Source organism: Carassius gibelio, chromosome B17 (assembly GCF_023724105.1).
Source record: "Carassius gibelio isolate Cgi1373 ecotype wild population from Czech Republic chromosome B17, carGib1.2-hapl.c, whole genome shotgun sequence".
Classification (NCBI taxonomy): Eukaryota; Metazoa; Chordata; class Actinopteri; order Cypriniformes; family Cyprinidae; genus Carassius; species Carassius gibelio.
The window spans coordinates 16019528-16037206 of NC_068412.1; the positions used below are offsets into that span (position 1 = coordinate 16019528).

General features: G+C 37.1%; 3 protein-coding genes across 6 annotated transcripts; all 3 read right to left on the reverse strand.

The window, feature by feature from the left end:
• Positions 1-579: 579 nt before the first annotated feature.
• Positions 580-6898, reverse strand: LOC127976386 (procathepsin L-like). Of its 2 annotated transcripts, XM_052580774.1 has the most exons (9): positions 6793-6841; positions 3320-3420; positions 2297-2439; positions 1881-2078; positions 1609-1800; positions 1362-1527; positions 1156-1258; positions 946-1048; positions 580-789 (listed from the first exon to the last, which is right to left on the reverse strand). In XM_052580774.1, the coding sequence occupies exons 2-8, from the start codon at positions 3417-3419 to the stop codon at positions 949-951; spliced, it is 1002 nt and encodes a 333-aa protein (XP_052436734.1). In that variant the 5' UTR covers position 3420; positions 6793-6841; the 3' UTR covers positions 580-789; positions 946-948. The 2 variants fall into 2 exon arrangements, with proteins under 2 accessions (XP_052436734.1, XP_052436733.1); XM_052580773.1 differs by lacking the exons at positions 580-789; positions 946-1048 and having other exon boundaries at positions 1110-1258; positions 6781-6898.
• LOC127976385 (procathepsin L-like) lies at positions 4375-6898 on the reverse strand. Of its 2 annotated transcripts, none has more exons than XM_052580772.1 (9): positions 6781-6898; positions 6537-6637; positions 6306-6448; positions 5783-5980; positions 5480-5671; positions 5201-5366; positions 4980-5085; positions 4781-4883; positions 4375-4605 (listed from the first exon to the last, which is right to left on the reverse strand). In XM_052580772.1, exons 2-8 carry the CDS (start codon positions 6634-6636, stop codon positions 4784-4786), a joined length of 1005 nt encoding a protein of 334 aa, XP_052436732.1. In that variant the 5' UTR covers position 6637; positions 6781-6898; the 3' UTR covers positions 4375-4605; positions 4781-4783. The 2 variants fall into 2 exon arrangements, with proteins under 2 accessions (XP_052436732.1, XP_052436731.1); XM_052580771.1 differs by having other exon boundaries at positions 6793-6841.
• Positions 6899-10246: 3348 nt separating this feature from the next.
• On the reverse strand, positions 10247-16628 carry LOC127975878 (transcription cofactor vestigial-like protein 2). Of its 2 annotated transcripts, XM_052579904.1 has the most exons (5): positions 16502-16628; positions 16281-16416; positions 14817-15144; positions 11677-12093; positions 10247-11088 (listed from the first exon to the last, which is right to left on the reverse strand). In XM_052579904.1, the coding sequence occupies exons 2-5, from the start codon at positions 16365-16367 to the stop codon at positions 11045-11047; spliced, it is 876 nt and encodes a 291-aa protein (XP_052435864.1). In that variant the 5' UTR covers positions 16368-16416; positions 16502-16628; the 3' UTR covers positions 10247-11044. The 2 variants fall into 2 exon arrangements, with proteins under 2 accessions (XP_052435864.1, XP_052435863.1); XM_052579903.1 differs by having other exon boundaries at positions 16281-16577.
• Between the last annotated feature and the right edge of the window lie 1051 nt (positions 16629-17679).

Below are 17679 nucleotides of genomic sequence, written 5' to 3' on the forward strand. Positions count from 1 at the left end.
ACACTTAAAATTCTGTGACTGTATGCTTGGACTGCAGAAGAATGTGCAAAGTCATTTTCTGTAAGCCATTTTGATGGCAATATGCATGGAATGCAAGAGAAGTAATCATAAAACTACTTTGGAATTATTCCCAAAATAGAGAAATAAAGTCACAGAACCTGTCACATTAAAACTTTCATGTTTAAAAGCATATCTAATTCAGACCTTAATTCATTCTTAATGGCTTGATATTAAATATTAAATATTAAGTCAATATTAAAGTTAAACCAGATGACTCATGTCACAAAAATACCCACAGATAATTCTCTACATTAATGTATTATAAAGATAGATAGATTTTTAACTCTTTCTATAATTGTGTATGAAGATGAACCAAAGGCCCTCGTGTCTGTGAACTGTTATAGAACTGTTTAGTTAAATCAAGCCAAACACATTATCTTATTGGTACTTTAGTGTCTTTTAACAGATACTTTACTGAACATTGTGCTGTTTATGAATTATGAAAAAGAAATAATAGACTAAACAACCACAAGGATGACCATTTTTATGCATGACGATAAGATATACACCACACAGATGTTCATTTTCAGACATTTTTATTCCCTACGTCATGGAAACAGTGTTTGTGTAGTCAAGGGATTTGAAATTAAGAACATCTGAGGTCAGTTTATTCAAATGTTCAAAACTGTAATCAAAATAAAAGTATGATTTTGAAGTATTGCTGTAGAATCATTAGAACGGTTGACATTCTACTTTCTCCGATTTGCATCAGGTCCATGATCATCTTTCCTGCAGAACACAAGAAAATCATTTCATTCCTAAGTGCAAAGTAAAATGTATTTGTAATTTTAATGTTTATAGAAGCCTTTTGTTAACAGGTAAATGAACTTGCTCTAATTGTGTGAACTGACTAAAGCCATGAAATCATATAAGTAATGAACTCACCCATTAGACCAGAGGATAGCTGGCTAAAGAAGCGATACCACATTGGTTGCTCTTGTTCCTGGACATCAGGATGTAGCCCTTGTCACCCCATCCCACACCCCAGCTACAATCACAGCAGGTTTGAATTTTTTGGTTGTTTTAGCTCTGTTCGGTTCTGTATTATTTTTAATTATCATTATTCATTTTTGTGTCATCAACATTTTTCTTAACCTGTTCTTGACGATCCAATAGTCTCCACTTGAACTTCCATAACCAACAACCAGTACACCGTGATTTATGAAATAGCTGCTGCACTCAGGCTCATCGTAGATACCTACAAACATTATTTATTAAATTAGCCAGCATATTTCTATTTAAAAGCTGAATAAACAAAGAATAAAAAAAAGTCACATTTAATACCAAGTGATGACACTAACCTGATTCGTAGAGCTGAAAGGTGATGTGTCCAGCATCGATGCCAACAGATACAGGACCGACTATGGCAACAGCCTCCTGTAGTGCACTTTCATCCCCCCTGATGACATCAACATATCCTCTGCAGGTGGCACCCACAGTGCTCGGGTTAAAACGGCACTGATTATCCTGCGAGGAGAATTTTGTTGATTAAAACTGTTTTAAAAAATTAGCTGAATTATTTATTATTCAAACATTATTATGACTCACAATGCCCTCATATGGATAGGACTCCTCTGTATCCAGACCCCCATTGACTTCAATGTACTGGAAGGTCTGGTCCATTAGTCCTCCATTACATCCCAGGTTCCCAAAAGCACGAGAGCAGTCCACAAGCTGCTGCTCACTCAGAGACACCAGTTTTCCTGTCTTCTTGAATGTTTGACCCTCTAGGGCACCAGTCTGGGAGACAAAAGAGGGATGAATAAAGCAGAAGGTAAGACTGTAAGATTTGTTTTTAAAGGCAAAAATGTGGGTCTTACTGCACTGAAGGCCCAGCATGATCCACACCCCCCCTGGTATTTAACATCGGTCACATAGCCCTTGTCCCTCCAGTCCACAGAACTGGGCAGCACAACAGCATCCTTCAGCCGGAAGAATGTAGCACCACCACGGGCCTTAGTGTTATTCATGGAGCCAAGACATCCATGGAACGCCACCTGTCTGTATTCCTCATTGCTCTGAGAGAGGATGGAAGAAATGTGAGGAAGATTCATGTAAATGAAAATAAATCAATTGAATTAGATAATTAATTTTATATATTTGTTTATTGTTAAAAAATCATATATTTTTAAAAAGCATTAGAAATACTACACTACATATTTATCATAATTGTATTATTATTATTATGTACATTTTTTGTTTGTGTGTATGTGTGTGTGTGTGTAATAATTTTTACCATGTCAGCATAGTACGTCATGCCAAGCCTGTAGGTTTTGATGCCCTGATCTGCCATCATGTTGTGGACCAAAACCAGTTTGCGATTGGACAACCAGGTCTGCTTACGCTGAGACTCTTCCTCCACAGAACGGTAGATCTTACCTGATGTTTGATTGAAAATAAATATCTTAATTAATACATTTTTAGCATGAATTTGATTATAGTTATTTGTAATGTTTAAAATATAATTTCAATGATACAAATTTCACTACAAAGTTTCACATGTTTAAAAAAGCAATCTGAGGGTGCAAAAAAATAAATCTAAATATTGAGAAAATAACCTATAAAGTTGTCCAAATTAAGTTCTTAACAATGCATATTACTAATCAAAAATTAAGTTAATGGAACATGGTTTTTACTTAAAATCCTAATGATTTTTGGCATGAAAGAAAAATCTATCATTTTGACCCATACAGTGTATTGTTGGCTATTGCTACAAATATACCTGTGCTACTTGTGACTGGTTTTGTGGTCTTGGGTCACATTTACCCTGGAACGTCACCCTGTGTCAAGTGCTGAGTGAGGCTAACTCATTTCTCATGCATTGTCATTAAAAAGTAAAATAATATTGCAATTTTTAAATACCAGTTTTCTTTTTTAATATACTTTAAAATCTAATTCATTCCGGCAATCATTACTCCAGTCTTCAGATGTCACTTCAGAAATCATTCTAATATGCTCATTTATTATTAATGTATTAGCAACAGTTTTTGCTGCTTTGTGATTGAGATACTTTTCTCAGGATGTTTCTGATGAATAAAAAGTTTACAGCATTTATACAGTAGAATAAAAGCTTGAAGTGAGAGAGGAAACAATGAACGATGTCTGAGATTCATCAAACGCTTCTGTCTTTGGTTATTGTCTGAAAGGCTTCACTGTCTGTTTTGTCTAGGTTGTTTATTCAGTCAGTAAAGAGAACCTGATGACTCTCTTTCCCCAAGATTTTAAAGACAGATCAATCTAAAGAAGCAGACTCTCTTACCAAATTTCATTTTCCATGCGTGAAACTCCATGTCCTCCAGAGAAAGACTGGCAGCACTGGCAACAGCCAGAAAAGCAGCGGCAACAACCAAAAACCTCATCCTGCACCGAGAAAGAGAAGACACGAGTGTGAGGTCGGACAAGAGGTGCACGAGATAAAACAGAACTGAGTGTCTAATGTCACTGTTTCATTTCTTCTGTACTCCCCCACATTTTTCCTCCAGCAGTACTTTTTTTTTTTTTTTAATCTGGTTAAACCTGAAAACCTTACTTGTGATGGTAAGTAGGATATACATTTCCTTGATGTCAATCACCCGGTGTGTCAGTGTTTGGCAGAATGAAGATGTGAGATTATATAGGTGTTTTCATAAATGAACACACTCTATCTTTAAGCATGCACAGTATACTCTAATAATATCATTCAATAAATAATGAACATATGCAGTAATCCTTATGAAGTCATATTATAGGATCTATTTTAAAACAGTTTGTTTCCATAAAACTGTATCTTTTTCATAAAAACAAACCAGGCTGCATAGACTTTCTCAAGACAACCCCCCCCCCCCCCCCTCACCCCAGGACCTCAAGCTCCTCTAAACTGTAGTACTGTTTTACTTTCAGTTATTGTATTTTTATAAATTCTGTCAGTCACTGCCTGATGGGAAGGAATAGAGGCCCGTGTAACCTTAGTATGTAGTAAAAACGTATGAAGTAAAAACGTATGCATGTTACACGTATGCATCTCACAAAAAAAAGTCTTGTGATTTGGGTTCCTGACTATTTAAAGAACCTTTCAGTTAAAACAAGTTAACCATGCGAATCATCATCGGTTAAAACAAGCCGAACACTTGTCTATCTGCTTGGTATTGTAGTGTTCTCCGGGGGGGAAAAAAACAGATGAAGACTTGGTTGCATGATTTTAATGAGGAAAAGTCTAATGTTTTGGATTCCTGATGATTTTAAAGAGCTATCTAGTTAAAACAAGCCAAACTGAGCATTGTGTTGATTGTGAATTATGAAGAGGAAATATAGGAAAAGACCAAACAACCACAAGAATGAGAGTTTGATGATCAAATATAAACCACATACATTTTTATTTCGTACTTCATACTAACATAGTGTTTTCCTAGTCAGGGGATTTGAAAATATAAACAACAGCTGAAGTTAGTTCATTCAAATTTTTCAAATTGTAATTAAACTAAAAATATGATTATGAGGTATTCTTGTACAATCAGTCAAACGGTCCACATTTCCTTTTCTCCCTTCCGTTGTCCGTGTTCATCTTTCCTGCAGAACATAAGAAAGTAATTTTATCCTTAATTGCAAAGTAAACATTGACATGTATTTATTACATTTAAACCAATGTTTTGAATGTTTATAGAAACCTTTTTACAGGTAAATGAACTTGCACCAATTGTGTGAACTGACTAAAGCCATGCAATCATATAAGTAATGAACTCACCCATTAGACCAGAGGATAACTGGCTGCAGTAGCGATGCCACATTGGTTGCTCTTGTTCCTGGACATCATGATGTAGCCCTTGTCACCCCATCCCACACCCCAGCTAAAATCACAGAAGTTTTGAATGTTTACATATAGTTTTACTCCTTGCTCAGCAACGTACTATTACTGCTTCATCAACATGTGCTTTTTTCTTAACCTGTTCTTGACGATCCAATAGTCCTCTCCATTTGAACTTCCATAACCAACAGCCAGGACACCATGATCTAAGTCAGAGCTGCTGCAGTCAGGCTCATTGTAGATACCTACAAACATGATTTATGAAATTAGACAACACATTTTGAATTCAAACCTGAATAAATAATGAATAAAATGTCAAATGTAAAACCCAGGACCTAAAAAACAAGTGATAGCATTTACCTGATTCGTAGAGCTGAAAGCTGCTGTGTCCAGCATCGATGGCAACAGATATAGGGCCGATTGTGGCAACAGCCTCCTGTAGAGCACTTTCATCCCCACTGGTGACATCAACATATCCTGTGCATGTGGCACCCACATTGCTCGGGTTATAACGGCACTGATCATCCTGTGAGGAGACAATTGATGAGCTTTAAATGAAATTTAAATGAAATCATTTAAAAACTACAACAACGACAAGGTGAAGCACTATGGTCAGACTCAAACATCATTACGACTTACAATGGCCTCATATGGATAGGACTCCTCTGTATCCAGACCCCCATTGGATTTAATGTACTGGAAGGCCTGGTCCATTAGTCCTCCACCACAGCCCATGTTCCCAAAAGAACCAGAGCAGTCCACAAGCTGCTGCTCACTCAGAGACACCAGTTTTCCTGTCTTCTTGAATGTCTGACCCTCCAGGGAACCAGTCTGAGAGACAAAAGAAGGATGAATACATGCAAAGAGGTTAAGAATGCTGACCTGAGCTATAAACATTAGCCATATAAGATCTGTTTGTAAATGTTAAAATGTGATTCTTACTGCACTGAAGGCCCAGCATGATCCACAATCCTTCTGGTCTTTAACATCGGTCACGTAGCCCTTGTCCCTCCAGTCCACAGAACTGGGCACCACAACAGCATCCTTCAGCCGGAAGAATGTAGCACCACCACGGGCCTTAGTGTTATTCATGGAGCCAAGACATCCATGGAACGCCACCTGTCTGTATTCCTCATTGCTCTGAGAGAGGATGGGAGGAATGTGATGAAGTTTCATGTAAAGCAAAATTAATTAATTGAATAAGATTATTAATTATATATATATATATATATATATATATATATATATATATATATATATATATATATATATATATATATATTTGTTTAACTATATTTCAAATATATTAAAAAAGATATAATAGAAAAAAAATTTAAAATACACTTCACATTCAGCATCAATTTTCTAACTGATTATGATGATAATTATAATGACCTCTTTGTGTGTGTGTGTGTGTGTGTGTGAGAGAGAGAGAGAGAGAGAGAGAGAGTGTTTTAATTTTTACCATGTCAGCATAGTACGTCATGCCAAGCCTGTAGGTTTTGATGCCCTGATCTGCCATCATGTTGTGCACCAAAACCAGTTTGCGATTGGAAAACCAGGTCTGCTTACGCTGAGACTCTTCCTCCACAGAACGGTAGATCTTACCTGATACACACAAGCAGCTGATGACTCTCTTTTCTCAAGATTCTGAAGATAGATAAGATAGATAAAACTAAGAAGCAGACTCTCTTACCAAATTTCATTTTCCATGCGTGAAACTCCATGTCCTCCAGAGAAAGACTGGCAGCACTGGCAACAGCCAGAAAAGCAGCGGCAACAACCAAAAACCTCATCCTGCACCGAGAAAGAGAAGACACGAGTGTGAGGTCGGACAAGAGGTGCACGAGATAAAACAGAACTGAGTGTCTAACGTCACTGTTTCATTTCTTCTGTACTCCCCCGCATTTTCCCTCAAACAGTATTTATTTACATCTAACCTGAGAACTTACTTGTGATGGTATGTAGGATATAAGTTTCCTTGATGTCAGTCACCCGGCCTGTCAGTGTCTGTCAGAGTGACGATCTGAGTTTATATAGGCGTTTTTGGTGTCTCTGATCAGGTGCCTGTCATAAACCCATAAAACAAATAGTGATGCTGAGTGCAAAAGAAAAAAAAGGGAAATTACGTAACAGCAATTGTATGTGGCTTGTAAGAGTGTAATGCTGGGGAACACTCTGTGTAGAAGGAAATTTCCTGTAAACAACAACTGGAGATTCTTTTCTTCTTTCTTTTAATCTTTCAAATTGTATTTGTTTGATTGTGTCTCAGCAGTATGTGAGTTCTGATTTTATTATTCAAGGCAATGTCAGCAGTCATACCAATGACAACACTGCAAAACATCGCTCATAAATATTTTGATGAAGTTGCAAATTTTCTGCCTCTTCCAGTAACAAACTGCATGTGACACACTCTTTCAGAAACAGTATGCCTGTGTATATATGTGTCTATGCCTATATGTGCTTATATGACTTAGCTGCATGGCCTGTGAGGAAACATTTTGACATAATAAAAAAAGAAAAGAAAACTATAGAAAAAATGTACAGGTAATATAAGCATAATTTTAAACTAAAATACAATTTCCAAACATGTTAAAAATAATAATAATAATGTCACAGAGGGGTCTTCTAAAGGAGCTTAATTTGCAGTAAAGACAGGCTTACTGTACATTTTTCAGTGACAACAAAGGTCTATGCCATTGCCCTTTTAATAAGCATCTGAGGGAATTTGTGTAGGTTGGGATTGGCTTGTGTGTTTTATGTTTCTCAGATAAAAATGTATACATTTGGATAAAAGAATCTGTCATGTACATAAATGAAAACATGTGACTGAGTAGCTGCTGCATGTCAGCAATTCATGAGCTGATCAAACAAACACATGAAAAAATGTCTATCAGTGTATAGGCCTACAATATAAACAAAAGTTCATTAGAATTCATTTTAAAAAGCTCCAGGCAAAGATCACCAACTTCCATTATTATTCATACTTATTCACTTCTCATGAATAATATTTCACATGGTTTTTACTACACCGTGATGATGATCTCAGGGTTTTTCTATAACTCATTCTCTCTTCTCTGCCTGTAAGCATTGTGATTAATATACAGCAGCATTTGATTTCCTGTTAATGTGAAATACCATTTGTGTGGGAAGATCCAGATTCCTCTGAATCACGTAGCTTGCCTGGATTTCTTTGAAAGGTTTTACCCAACCCACATCCTGTTTACCTCAGTCTCACAAAGATTCTGCTTCATTAACATATCCTTGCTCATTCTGTATTACCTGCACTTGTTTTTATGAGTCTCTTTTTCCCTTCACACTGTCACATAATATCTTGTTTGGCACTCTCTCCGTTGATCATGAATCCTGTGAACTATGGACTCAAGGCCAACTTAAAGATCACATTAATGTGTCTCTCTGAGCTGTTTTTTGCACTGTCATGATAGAGGTAAAAGATCAAGTGACAAGGCACAGAAGCGTTCTCCATATTTGAAGAACACGGCAGATGTGGTTTTAGGGTAACATGCTGCAGTTCTCTATAGGATGACTGGACTCCTTTGTGTTGAAGTGGACAAAAGTACAGAGCTCTTCTTGTTTTGTTTTTTTGCACGTGTTTTGTGGTGATTTCAAATGTATAGATGTAGGCATCGGTGTGCTCTCATGTGTTAGTGCTTAGTGTACATTTTATGTTTGTGCACAAACATGTTTTCTCCCTTGTTGTTGTATATCATAATAATGAAGATTCATGCTCGCTAACCAAGAATTCATTTATTTAATCAAAATCTAGTAAAAACAGCTATTGAATAACTGTCTTATTTGTAAATATTGGAATAGTAATTTATTCATGTGAGGACAAAACTGAATTATAAGCAGCCATTACTCCAGTCTTCAGTGCCACTTGAATCTTCAGAAATAATTCTAATTGGCTGATTTTAATATCCAGAATTTAAACTGATTTTATAGTTTGTTTGTATCTTAATAATGTTGTATATTGTATCATAGTGTTGCTGATCATAATAATGTTAATGCTAATAATAATATACTTCACTGTTAGATTTCTGCTTATTTTACCATTTAGGTACTTTACGACCACCGCTTTCTTTCTTTTCTTGTTTTTAAATGTAAAATCAGGGTAAAATCTGTTGAAAATGACTGAACTTAACCACACTAGGTACATTTGAACTCACGTGAGAAGACACCAGATGACAGAAAACCACTTGCTTGCTGCATTACTGATCACATGTTTGAAGTATAACATTTTTATAACTTGTGTCAAGTGACTGACTGTATCTGTGTCCTAAAAACTTGTCAATATCTGACAATATCTGGCCACAATTTCTTTTTTACCATCTAACACATGAGTGCCATATAACAGCAAAATAACTGCTTAACCATGACTAATGTTTTTCAGGAATTTTTTCTCAACCAACATATACATAACATAGGCTAACATAAAGTTGCTACTGACATACAAATCAGCGCATACAAAGTTGACCCTTACACATTTTTGCATCATTTTGTATACTATAACAACTCTATTATTATTTGTTTTATTTAATATATATATATAAAATCAGATTTTTTTTTATTTTAACACCATTTTCCACGAAGTTTGGAAAAACAATTACAATACATGGCCAGCAGAGGTCGTATTTGTTTCTCTTCATGTAAGTGTGAAACACACCTGACAAAACTTTAAAGGTCACATACCATTTCATGTGATTTCTGAATAATGGCTCACACTTGAAACTGAGTATGAAATGACTCAATGTCATCCTTATTCTGTAAAAGTGCAGTAATGTATTGCATGAAAAACAGAATAACTCACTGCTTTGTTCTTGTTCTGGCCTATTTATTTAAAGGATCTTTGTGGCATGCATTTTTGCTACATATATATTAATAATCAACTTTCTGTTTTGTCTTAAAACATAAATATAAATAGTCCCGGTTGACAGACAGATATTTTGTACCAGCTGGCTGTCATGTTTTACAGTTTTGGCAGGGGAGTCTTAGAGGAACCAACTATCTGTGCACCCGTTTATAATTTCATGACCAGACAAGAGTGAGTTTGTGACCAACAACATCAGTGATAAGCCTGGAACATCTTTCCTTCCAGAGGAACATAAACATAGTCTGATCAGTATCAAATCTGGGCTACAGCAGCCCATAATTACACAAGACACAAAAATAAATCAAGGCTTTCTGTCAGTGACCTTACATGTCTGTGACAAACATGTTAGTTAGAAATGTTTCTCTGGTTCTTGCTCTAGAAATTTGGATGACACAAAGACAAATCCGATTTTTAACTTACAACCCAATTTTGAAATATGAAGTATTCTTTTTAATATTTCATAACAATAGACATCTTTAAGATAATAGAAATAGGCCATTACTAGAACAAGGCAACACATTTAAACGCATGTTTAATATTGAAATACAAACAATTTCTTACATTTTTTTCTTAAAAGAACATCTATTCATTTTGAATTCAATAAAGTAGACTCACACATAAAAAAATACACCAGAAGTGACATTCCCCTTATAATAACATTTACAGAATCTCTCTGAAGTGGTTCATTAACCTGGAAAATCACATCATTTTATCTCACTCTTTAATGATAAGGTATGGTTTATTAATTATTTCTGAGTTCTCTCAGATTTATTCTAGCTGTTTCACACCATGGCACGTATTCCAAGAAAAAGAAAAAAAAACTAATAGCACTGGCTGAAAGTGTATTTTAATTGAAACACAGAAATACTGATGTATATATAAATAAAAGTACTGTACATGGGAAGAAAAATAATGCAATGAAACAAGACAAACACATTGCTGCCATCGTTGTTCAGTCAATATAAACAGCCAGATTTTTTACAAATGTATCATTCTATATACTGCACCATGCAATGTTTCTTACGTCTCACCGTTCCAAACAGAGGCTGGATTTTTACACCACAATAAATTAGTTTAAAAAAGATCAAAAAACAGAAAGACCATGTCGTCTAGCACCCCTTCCTCCCCTAGGCGTTCTCTCCTAGCCCTATGTTCATATCTCCATGGTGCACACAAATAGTCCTGGAGCGTGTTCAGAGCGTGTGCAGAGCTGGTGAAGAGAGCTGCTGTGCGTGGGGACTAAAGAAACAACAGTTCGGCTACAATGGGCCAAACTGCAGGCTTTAATTGGATGGTCGATGAAGGGCTTCTCATTAAAACCAGTAGAGCTCCTTCCCTTTCTTGTGGTGCTGGAGACCTGCCGTGCAAAGCAGACATGAACACAATGGCTGAACACAAGAGGAACCATTCACACACACAATCTCCATGGTGGCGGCAAACTCTTTATATAATAAGCACCAACAGCTGAGGCCAAACAATCCATTTCCTGCCATTAACCTGGAGGGTGTGTGTCTCGTTTGCTTTAAACATAATTCATGCACTTTTCTAAACAGAACACTGCACAAACTTCATCGGTGATTTGCTGGTAAACTCTCAGTTAGTTTGGAAAATGAATTTCTGTATAGCACATGTGAAAGCTTAATGGCTTCATTTCACAAACTGAGAGTTTACCAGCAAATTACTGATGAAGTTTACACAATGTTCAGATTTTAAAAAAAGCGTATAATTTATGCTGCCAGAAAAATAACAAAAATGCTAGAGCTAAAAAAAAATTATAATTTTGTGTGCAGTTGTGAACATTAACATATAAATACATTATTTATCTGGTATAATGTTTATTTTTTTAAACATCACCTTCATTAAATATGAAAAGCAAATATTTAATAAAAAAAGATTAATTACAGTAACCTCAGCACTTGCATTTTGTTTCCCTACATAAGATCACCTTCCATGTTGAGAGCCAGACTCTGTGCCACTTCCCCAGGCGGAAGCAGCCCTGGCCATGTTGGGGTGGGTTCCAGCTTTCCCACATCATAATGCCCAGGCAGCGTTGGCAGATGAGGCGGCCGGACGGCAGGCATCAGTAGGGGTCCGTAGTGGGCATCCAGCCCAGGAGGGGTGTACAGTTCGTGTAAGGGCCGTGGGGGGGGATAGGGCTGGCTCTGAGAGTAGCTCCAGGACTCTGATGGGTGCGGGTGAGCGTGTGAATGAGGCAGACCCGGGTGCAGGGCCTGGGCGTAGGGGTCCATAGCATAAGTGGGAGCACCTGTGGGATCACAAAGGGGTCGGCTGGGTGGAGAGGGGTAGTTACTGTCCCAGAAAGATGGAGGGAAACTACGCCGACTGGTTGAGGATGAAGCATCTAAAGGGGAGAGAAAAGAATCAGAATGACAAAGAGAAACAAAAAGCAAAGGATGTAATGGGATGATTGTTTGGAGAAAAACTACTGTAAATTTTGATATATTTTCATATATTTGGATTGTAAATATTGGCAGATTTGTAAGTCAGTGGGATAGTTACACAAACAACAACGATCTACCAGTTCAAGCAAAGCATGCTTACTGTTATGTCTTAGGCCTCATAGTAGACAATAGAGCAATATACTGCGTATTATTATTACCTGCTGCCACACAGATCTAAAATAAACATGCAGTTTACCTCCACAGACATAACCGTCTGTTTTTGTAACATGTGTGCTTTTAACATAAATGTGTGTATTTGACAGTTTAAATGCAATAAGACATAAAAGAGAACTTAGTTTAGTAACGTTACTCACATGCCTTATTCCATGGAATTTACCTGTTTCCCTTTAATTCTATGATTTCCTGCCTCCACTATTTTTCTTAATTTTGTCATTAACCATTTAATATCTCTTTTGATGATGTTGTTGTTTATTTTATTTTATTTTATTTTTATTTTTTTACAAATAAAACCACCAAAATCAATACAGTACAATCAAAAATATCTGTATTTCTTCTGTTTAGTAAAGTCCTTATAAAGGTTGAAAAAATGAACCAGAAATCAATACATCAGCCCTTAATGAAAAGTTAATTTCTGTCACTGCTACTGTTGCTATGGTGACCTCCTCAGGAGCATATGAGCCCAGTTCACGAGCATCTCTCTTCTGTGTGCTCTGACTAACTTGTGATCCCAAGTTTTGGTAACTGAAATGTTGTCTAAACAATGTTGAAACACTGAAACTCCCTTTGGAGTGTTCAAGCTTTAATTAGAGGGGTCCGACCCCCTAAAACCCCCCTATAATGTGCACGCTGGTGTCGGTTAGTTATCATATTATTAGAGGTCCAGCTGAGATGACATTTCTCTGTGTCTCATTTGTCCACATATAAGGCCGTTGCACCTTGGACTTTCAGGTCAGGCTTGTCACATGATTTCACATGATTTCCAGCCCCATGCCCTCAGATGTCTTTCTGGTTGAATCATATGGTGTTCCATTTGCTTCTAAAGAGCTTAGCACACATCACAGAAATACACACGGCCACATGAGAGAGATGAGAGATGGAAAGAGAGAGAGGGAGAGCTAGAAAGGAGTAAGAAAACGCATCAAAGAAATACAAAAGATGAAGAGGTCAAGATATTGACAAGCAACAAAAGAGCAGAAGAAAGACGAGAAAAAGGCGCAGACTTCTGTCTGCTGTAAAGGTCTATATAAGGCACAAAGTTAAACCTGGAGGTGGTCTTCTCCTTCTTCTGTCATATAGGCCCCCCAGCACCTCCACAGACCTGCAGACCCCTGTCTCTGCTCGTGCCCCCACCTGTTGTTTTTACTAACCCCCCGGCCCCCGTAACCCCTCAGAGAATGTGGAGGGAGGGGTGAAGTATGTTTTTAGCTGTTACTTTTATGTTTAGAATTCCTCTGAAAAAAGACACCGGTGATGTGGTCATAATCAGAGGAGGGGTGGGCAAGCTCCTCATAAATCTGACTCTTGGTATTGTGAGCTGTTTGAACGTGATATGAGCTCGAGCCACTGCGCTTACCGCCACGTATAAACATAGTATCTGTTGGGAGGCAGGCAGCATCTGAGAGGCCAGATGAAGATGTCATGGGGAGGGAGGGAGGGAGTGAGGGAATATACCAAAGGTTCATTAAGGTAAACACACACAAATTAAGCACCACCTTGCATAGCAAACACTTGTGCAAGCTGGTATTCAACAGACTACTCACGCTATCTCAGCTGGCGGCTTAAAAGGGACAGAAAGTGAATGACATTTGTGACTATTTGTGACTGTGCAACTGTGGTCATTTTTTGTTTGCTCCTGTTCGGATCCTTGCTAGTTCAAACAAAAGTGATATGTTGGTAAACATTTATTCACCTTCATGATGCTGTGAGCTCATATGGTTTTAACCTGCAATGTTACCTTAAAGAGTTATTTCTACCTGACTGAACCCATACAAATAATTGTTTTTGTTATGAATTGATGTATATAGGTTGATTTAGTGATATTAAATAATATTTTTGATTTCAATAAAACCAGTTAATTTAGATGTTACCCTTTTTTGGTTATGAATATTTGTGTACATGTATACAAACAGCTGAAACATTCCTCAAAATGTCTTCTTTTGCATTCCTCAAAATATTAATTCTAAAAGGTGTTTTTCGTATTGATTCAATAGAAGAGCCATTTTGAGTTCCCCAAATAACTTTCTTAAAAAAAAAAAAAAAAACTTCTTAGTGTAACGAATATTTAAATAATATGAATCTTTTTCTACTATAAAGAACATTTTGTGCAATGGTAAGGTAAACCAGTGATGCCCATACAGAACTTTTATTTTTACGTGTGCAGAGGAAAATAAGCCACACCGGTTTGGAATGACTTGAGGAAATAATGACATGGCTAAATAATGACAAAATTGCATCATTTTGAATAAAGTGTAAAATTGATCATTCATTTCTAACTGATTTTATTCTAATAAGACGCTTCATTCAGTTACATTTAATTCAAGTTGATTTGATTAAGTTCAGTGCATTTTATTTTGATTTGTGTATGCAAATGATTTGCAGTAATTTTAAATTCCCTTGCATCTGTCTTCATTCAAACAAATGGGTGCTTTTGCCGCACTCTCACCTGTGCTGGGATCACTGTGCCTCTTTTTGCCCTCTGCCTCCATGTAGGTGCTGAGAGCTCTGGAGAAGTGTTCATCCACCACGCTGCTAATGTCTCCTTGGTAGTAGGTAAAGAGGACACATCGTGAGCTCAGGTATTCTGCCTCCCTGACCTCTTTGCCCTTAATAGCCTCCTCTGCTTGTCCAGCTGAAGGATATGGTGATGGGGACAGACCCCCTGAGCTGGAGCTTCCAGCAGAAACTGGGACACCCTCCGAGCAGCACGGGGTCGCCATGCTGTCCATCGGATCCCTACAGCGAGACAAGGTGCTTCTCAGACCAAGGGGTGCCTAAGAAAAAGAAGTAGCTGAGAAACATTGCGACACATTCTGTTTTTGTGTGTGTGTCTGACTGTGTCAGTGTTTATGTATGCTTGTGTGTGTGTGTGTGTATGTGTGTGTGTGTGTGTGTGTGTGTGTGTGTGTGTGTGTGTGCATGTATCTGACTGTGCAATTATGAATGTATATAGGTGTGTACGACAGTTGCAATCATATATTTTTTTTTACTTTCGGAATTTGAGTATCTAAAAAAAATATTTGGTAAAAAAACATAAAAACAATCAAATCATACTATTGAGGTGATACGCAGTACGTACGCAATATCAGTATTTTAGTATTAAGCGGACTGTCACTTTTTCGTGTGTAGCAGATGTTCTGACAATTTGTGCTTACCCTAAACTTACCTATAAAACAATTCAAATATATTTTTGGCAGCACAATCTGATAGGTATTAAGTTTAAGAGTAGTAAGTAATAAGTAATAAGGTTACTTTTTTATTATTATTTTTTTTTCCCACTGATCATACTTGTATATATTCAGAGTAAAGTCAACTATATAATGATTTTAACTATAGAGTTTTATAAGTTTGTACTGAAAGACTGAACAGTGTTCTCGGGACAGTCAGATCAAGACAAGTGACCACCTGTGTTGTGAATGCTAGTTCGTATTTATTTGTGCAATTTATCAGTCACAATATTTGTTGAACACACTTGTTTGATATTTTAGTAGCATATATTACCTTCGATACGTTTGCTATTTCATGATTTTTTTTCTGTTTAAATGTAGCTGAAAAGTCCATGTAAACGGTTTAATGTCAGGTTCCACTTACCATGTAATGTGAAAAAACGCCCCACGAATGAAATGCATATTTTTAACTGTATTTCTGTGCAATAATGGAAAGGTTCGACTGCTTGAGATGGCCGAGAATTTAAGATTTGTGCTGATATGTGATATTCACTGGAATGTGACAACTTGCCCCGCTCTAACATAGGCTACCTCATACACAGAGCAAACAAACGAAATATATAAACATATATAAACCTGATATAAACATTAAAAAGTGTAAAACTGCACACTTGCATGTCTTATTTAATTATAGTTTAATTATGCATTTCCCATAGCAATGCATTGCGCGGAAACCTGCTTACCGGTAAAGTGCTGATGAACGCTGAAGCTTTGTGCGCGTACGGTGCGTAATGACCATAAGCCGGGTACATAACATCCAGACAACTCATGATAACCCGCTCGCTCCTCTCGGCTCGCAGGCAGCGGAACTGTCGAGCTCTGTTTCACGTGCAGAAGCAGAGGGTAAGTCAAGTAGGACAGTGCAACATCTCGGTGTTGGTAAGCAGAGCGCGCGGTGACTGACCGGTGGTCCACGGTGACGCACACCTGACAGCTGCGCTCGCGGGACTGTGGTTTGGTTTATACCACAGAATGCGCCGAAGACAGAACTTCACATGTCGACCCCTCCTACCCCACACCAAGACCCCCGACCACCCTTGAAAATGTAACTGCGTGATCCACACAATGCAGAGCAGTGCATAGAATTTGGGCTAGACCCCATTCATCAATCATGACTGATGCCTAAAGCAATTACTGTACGTGATGGAATTGTAAACCACCTTTTTAGAATAAACATATGCAATATAAATACTGTGCATAAATACTTAGCACAACTTTAAGGCATGGCTGGTTGTAACTCTAAATCAATTTACATTTTAAGTATTGTATAGTATTTCTTATTAACAATAAAGTTATAATATAGCCTACCATTATTTATATATTTAAAACACTTTTTTTAAGAATAAAAAAAAAAGATTATGCCAACTTAATTACAAAACATAGTGTAGTAGACTACAGTTAAGTTGCTGTGCTGAAGAACATTGGCTGATTCTCAGGGTGCCACAGGGGTGTGAGGTATAGTCTGGACACCCAATCCATACCAGCACTTGAGCAAAGAGATTCCTCTCAAATCTAGCTCACATTATCACCTTCACTTAAACAAACACGAGGTCAGTCAAACATACACCTATTAATGTTGTCTCTCTCCCACTAGTTTACATTAATATTCCAAATCAAAACTGTTAATGCTTTCTTCAAGAAGGAACCTCCTCTAGATCGAGCTCTTTTAAATGTGCCAGATATTCTCCCAGATATTAATATGTTCACATTGGACCTTGAGTGCCTGGGGTTTTCTGACAGACATTCTAGAAACGTTAAGAGAATCGTGTGGAATATTTGCAGAATTTCATCTAGCGGTGTTAAACGGAGAGGAATGTCTCTGTAGTGTTTGCTCAGGGTCATTCGAGGAGATGCCAGAGCAATATGTCAGCTTCAATTGACCAATAAACTCTCTGTCTAATAGAACTGGTTTCAGACTAACTGGTCCTGGAGAATTTAAATAATATGCAACTGCATTACTTCTGAATTAACCTTAAAACAAAACAATAATGCTAAAACATAATAAAATATTAAAATATTTTATATATTGTTTTATAGGTTTACTTATAGGCTTGTACTACTGATAATACTACTACTAATACT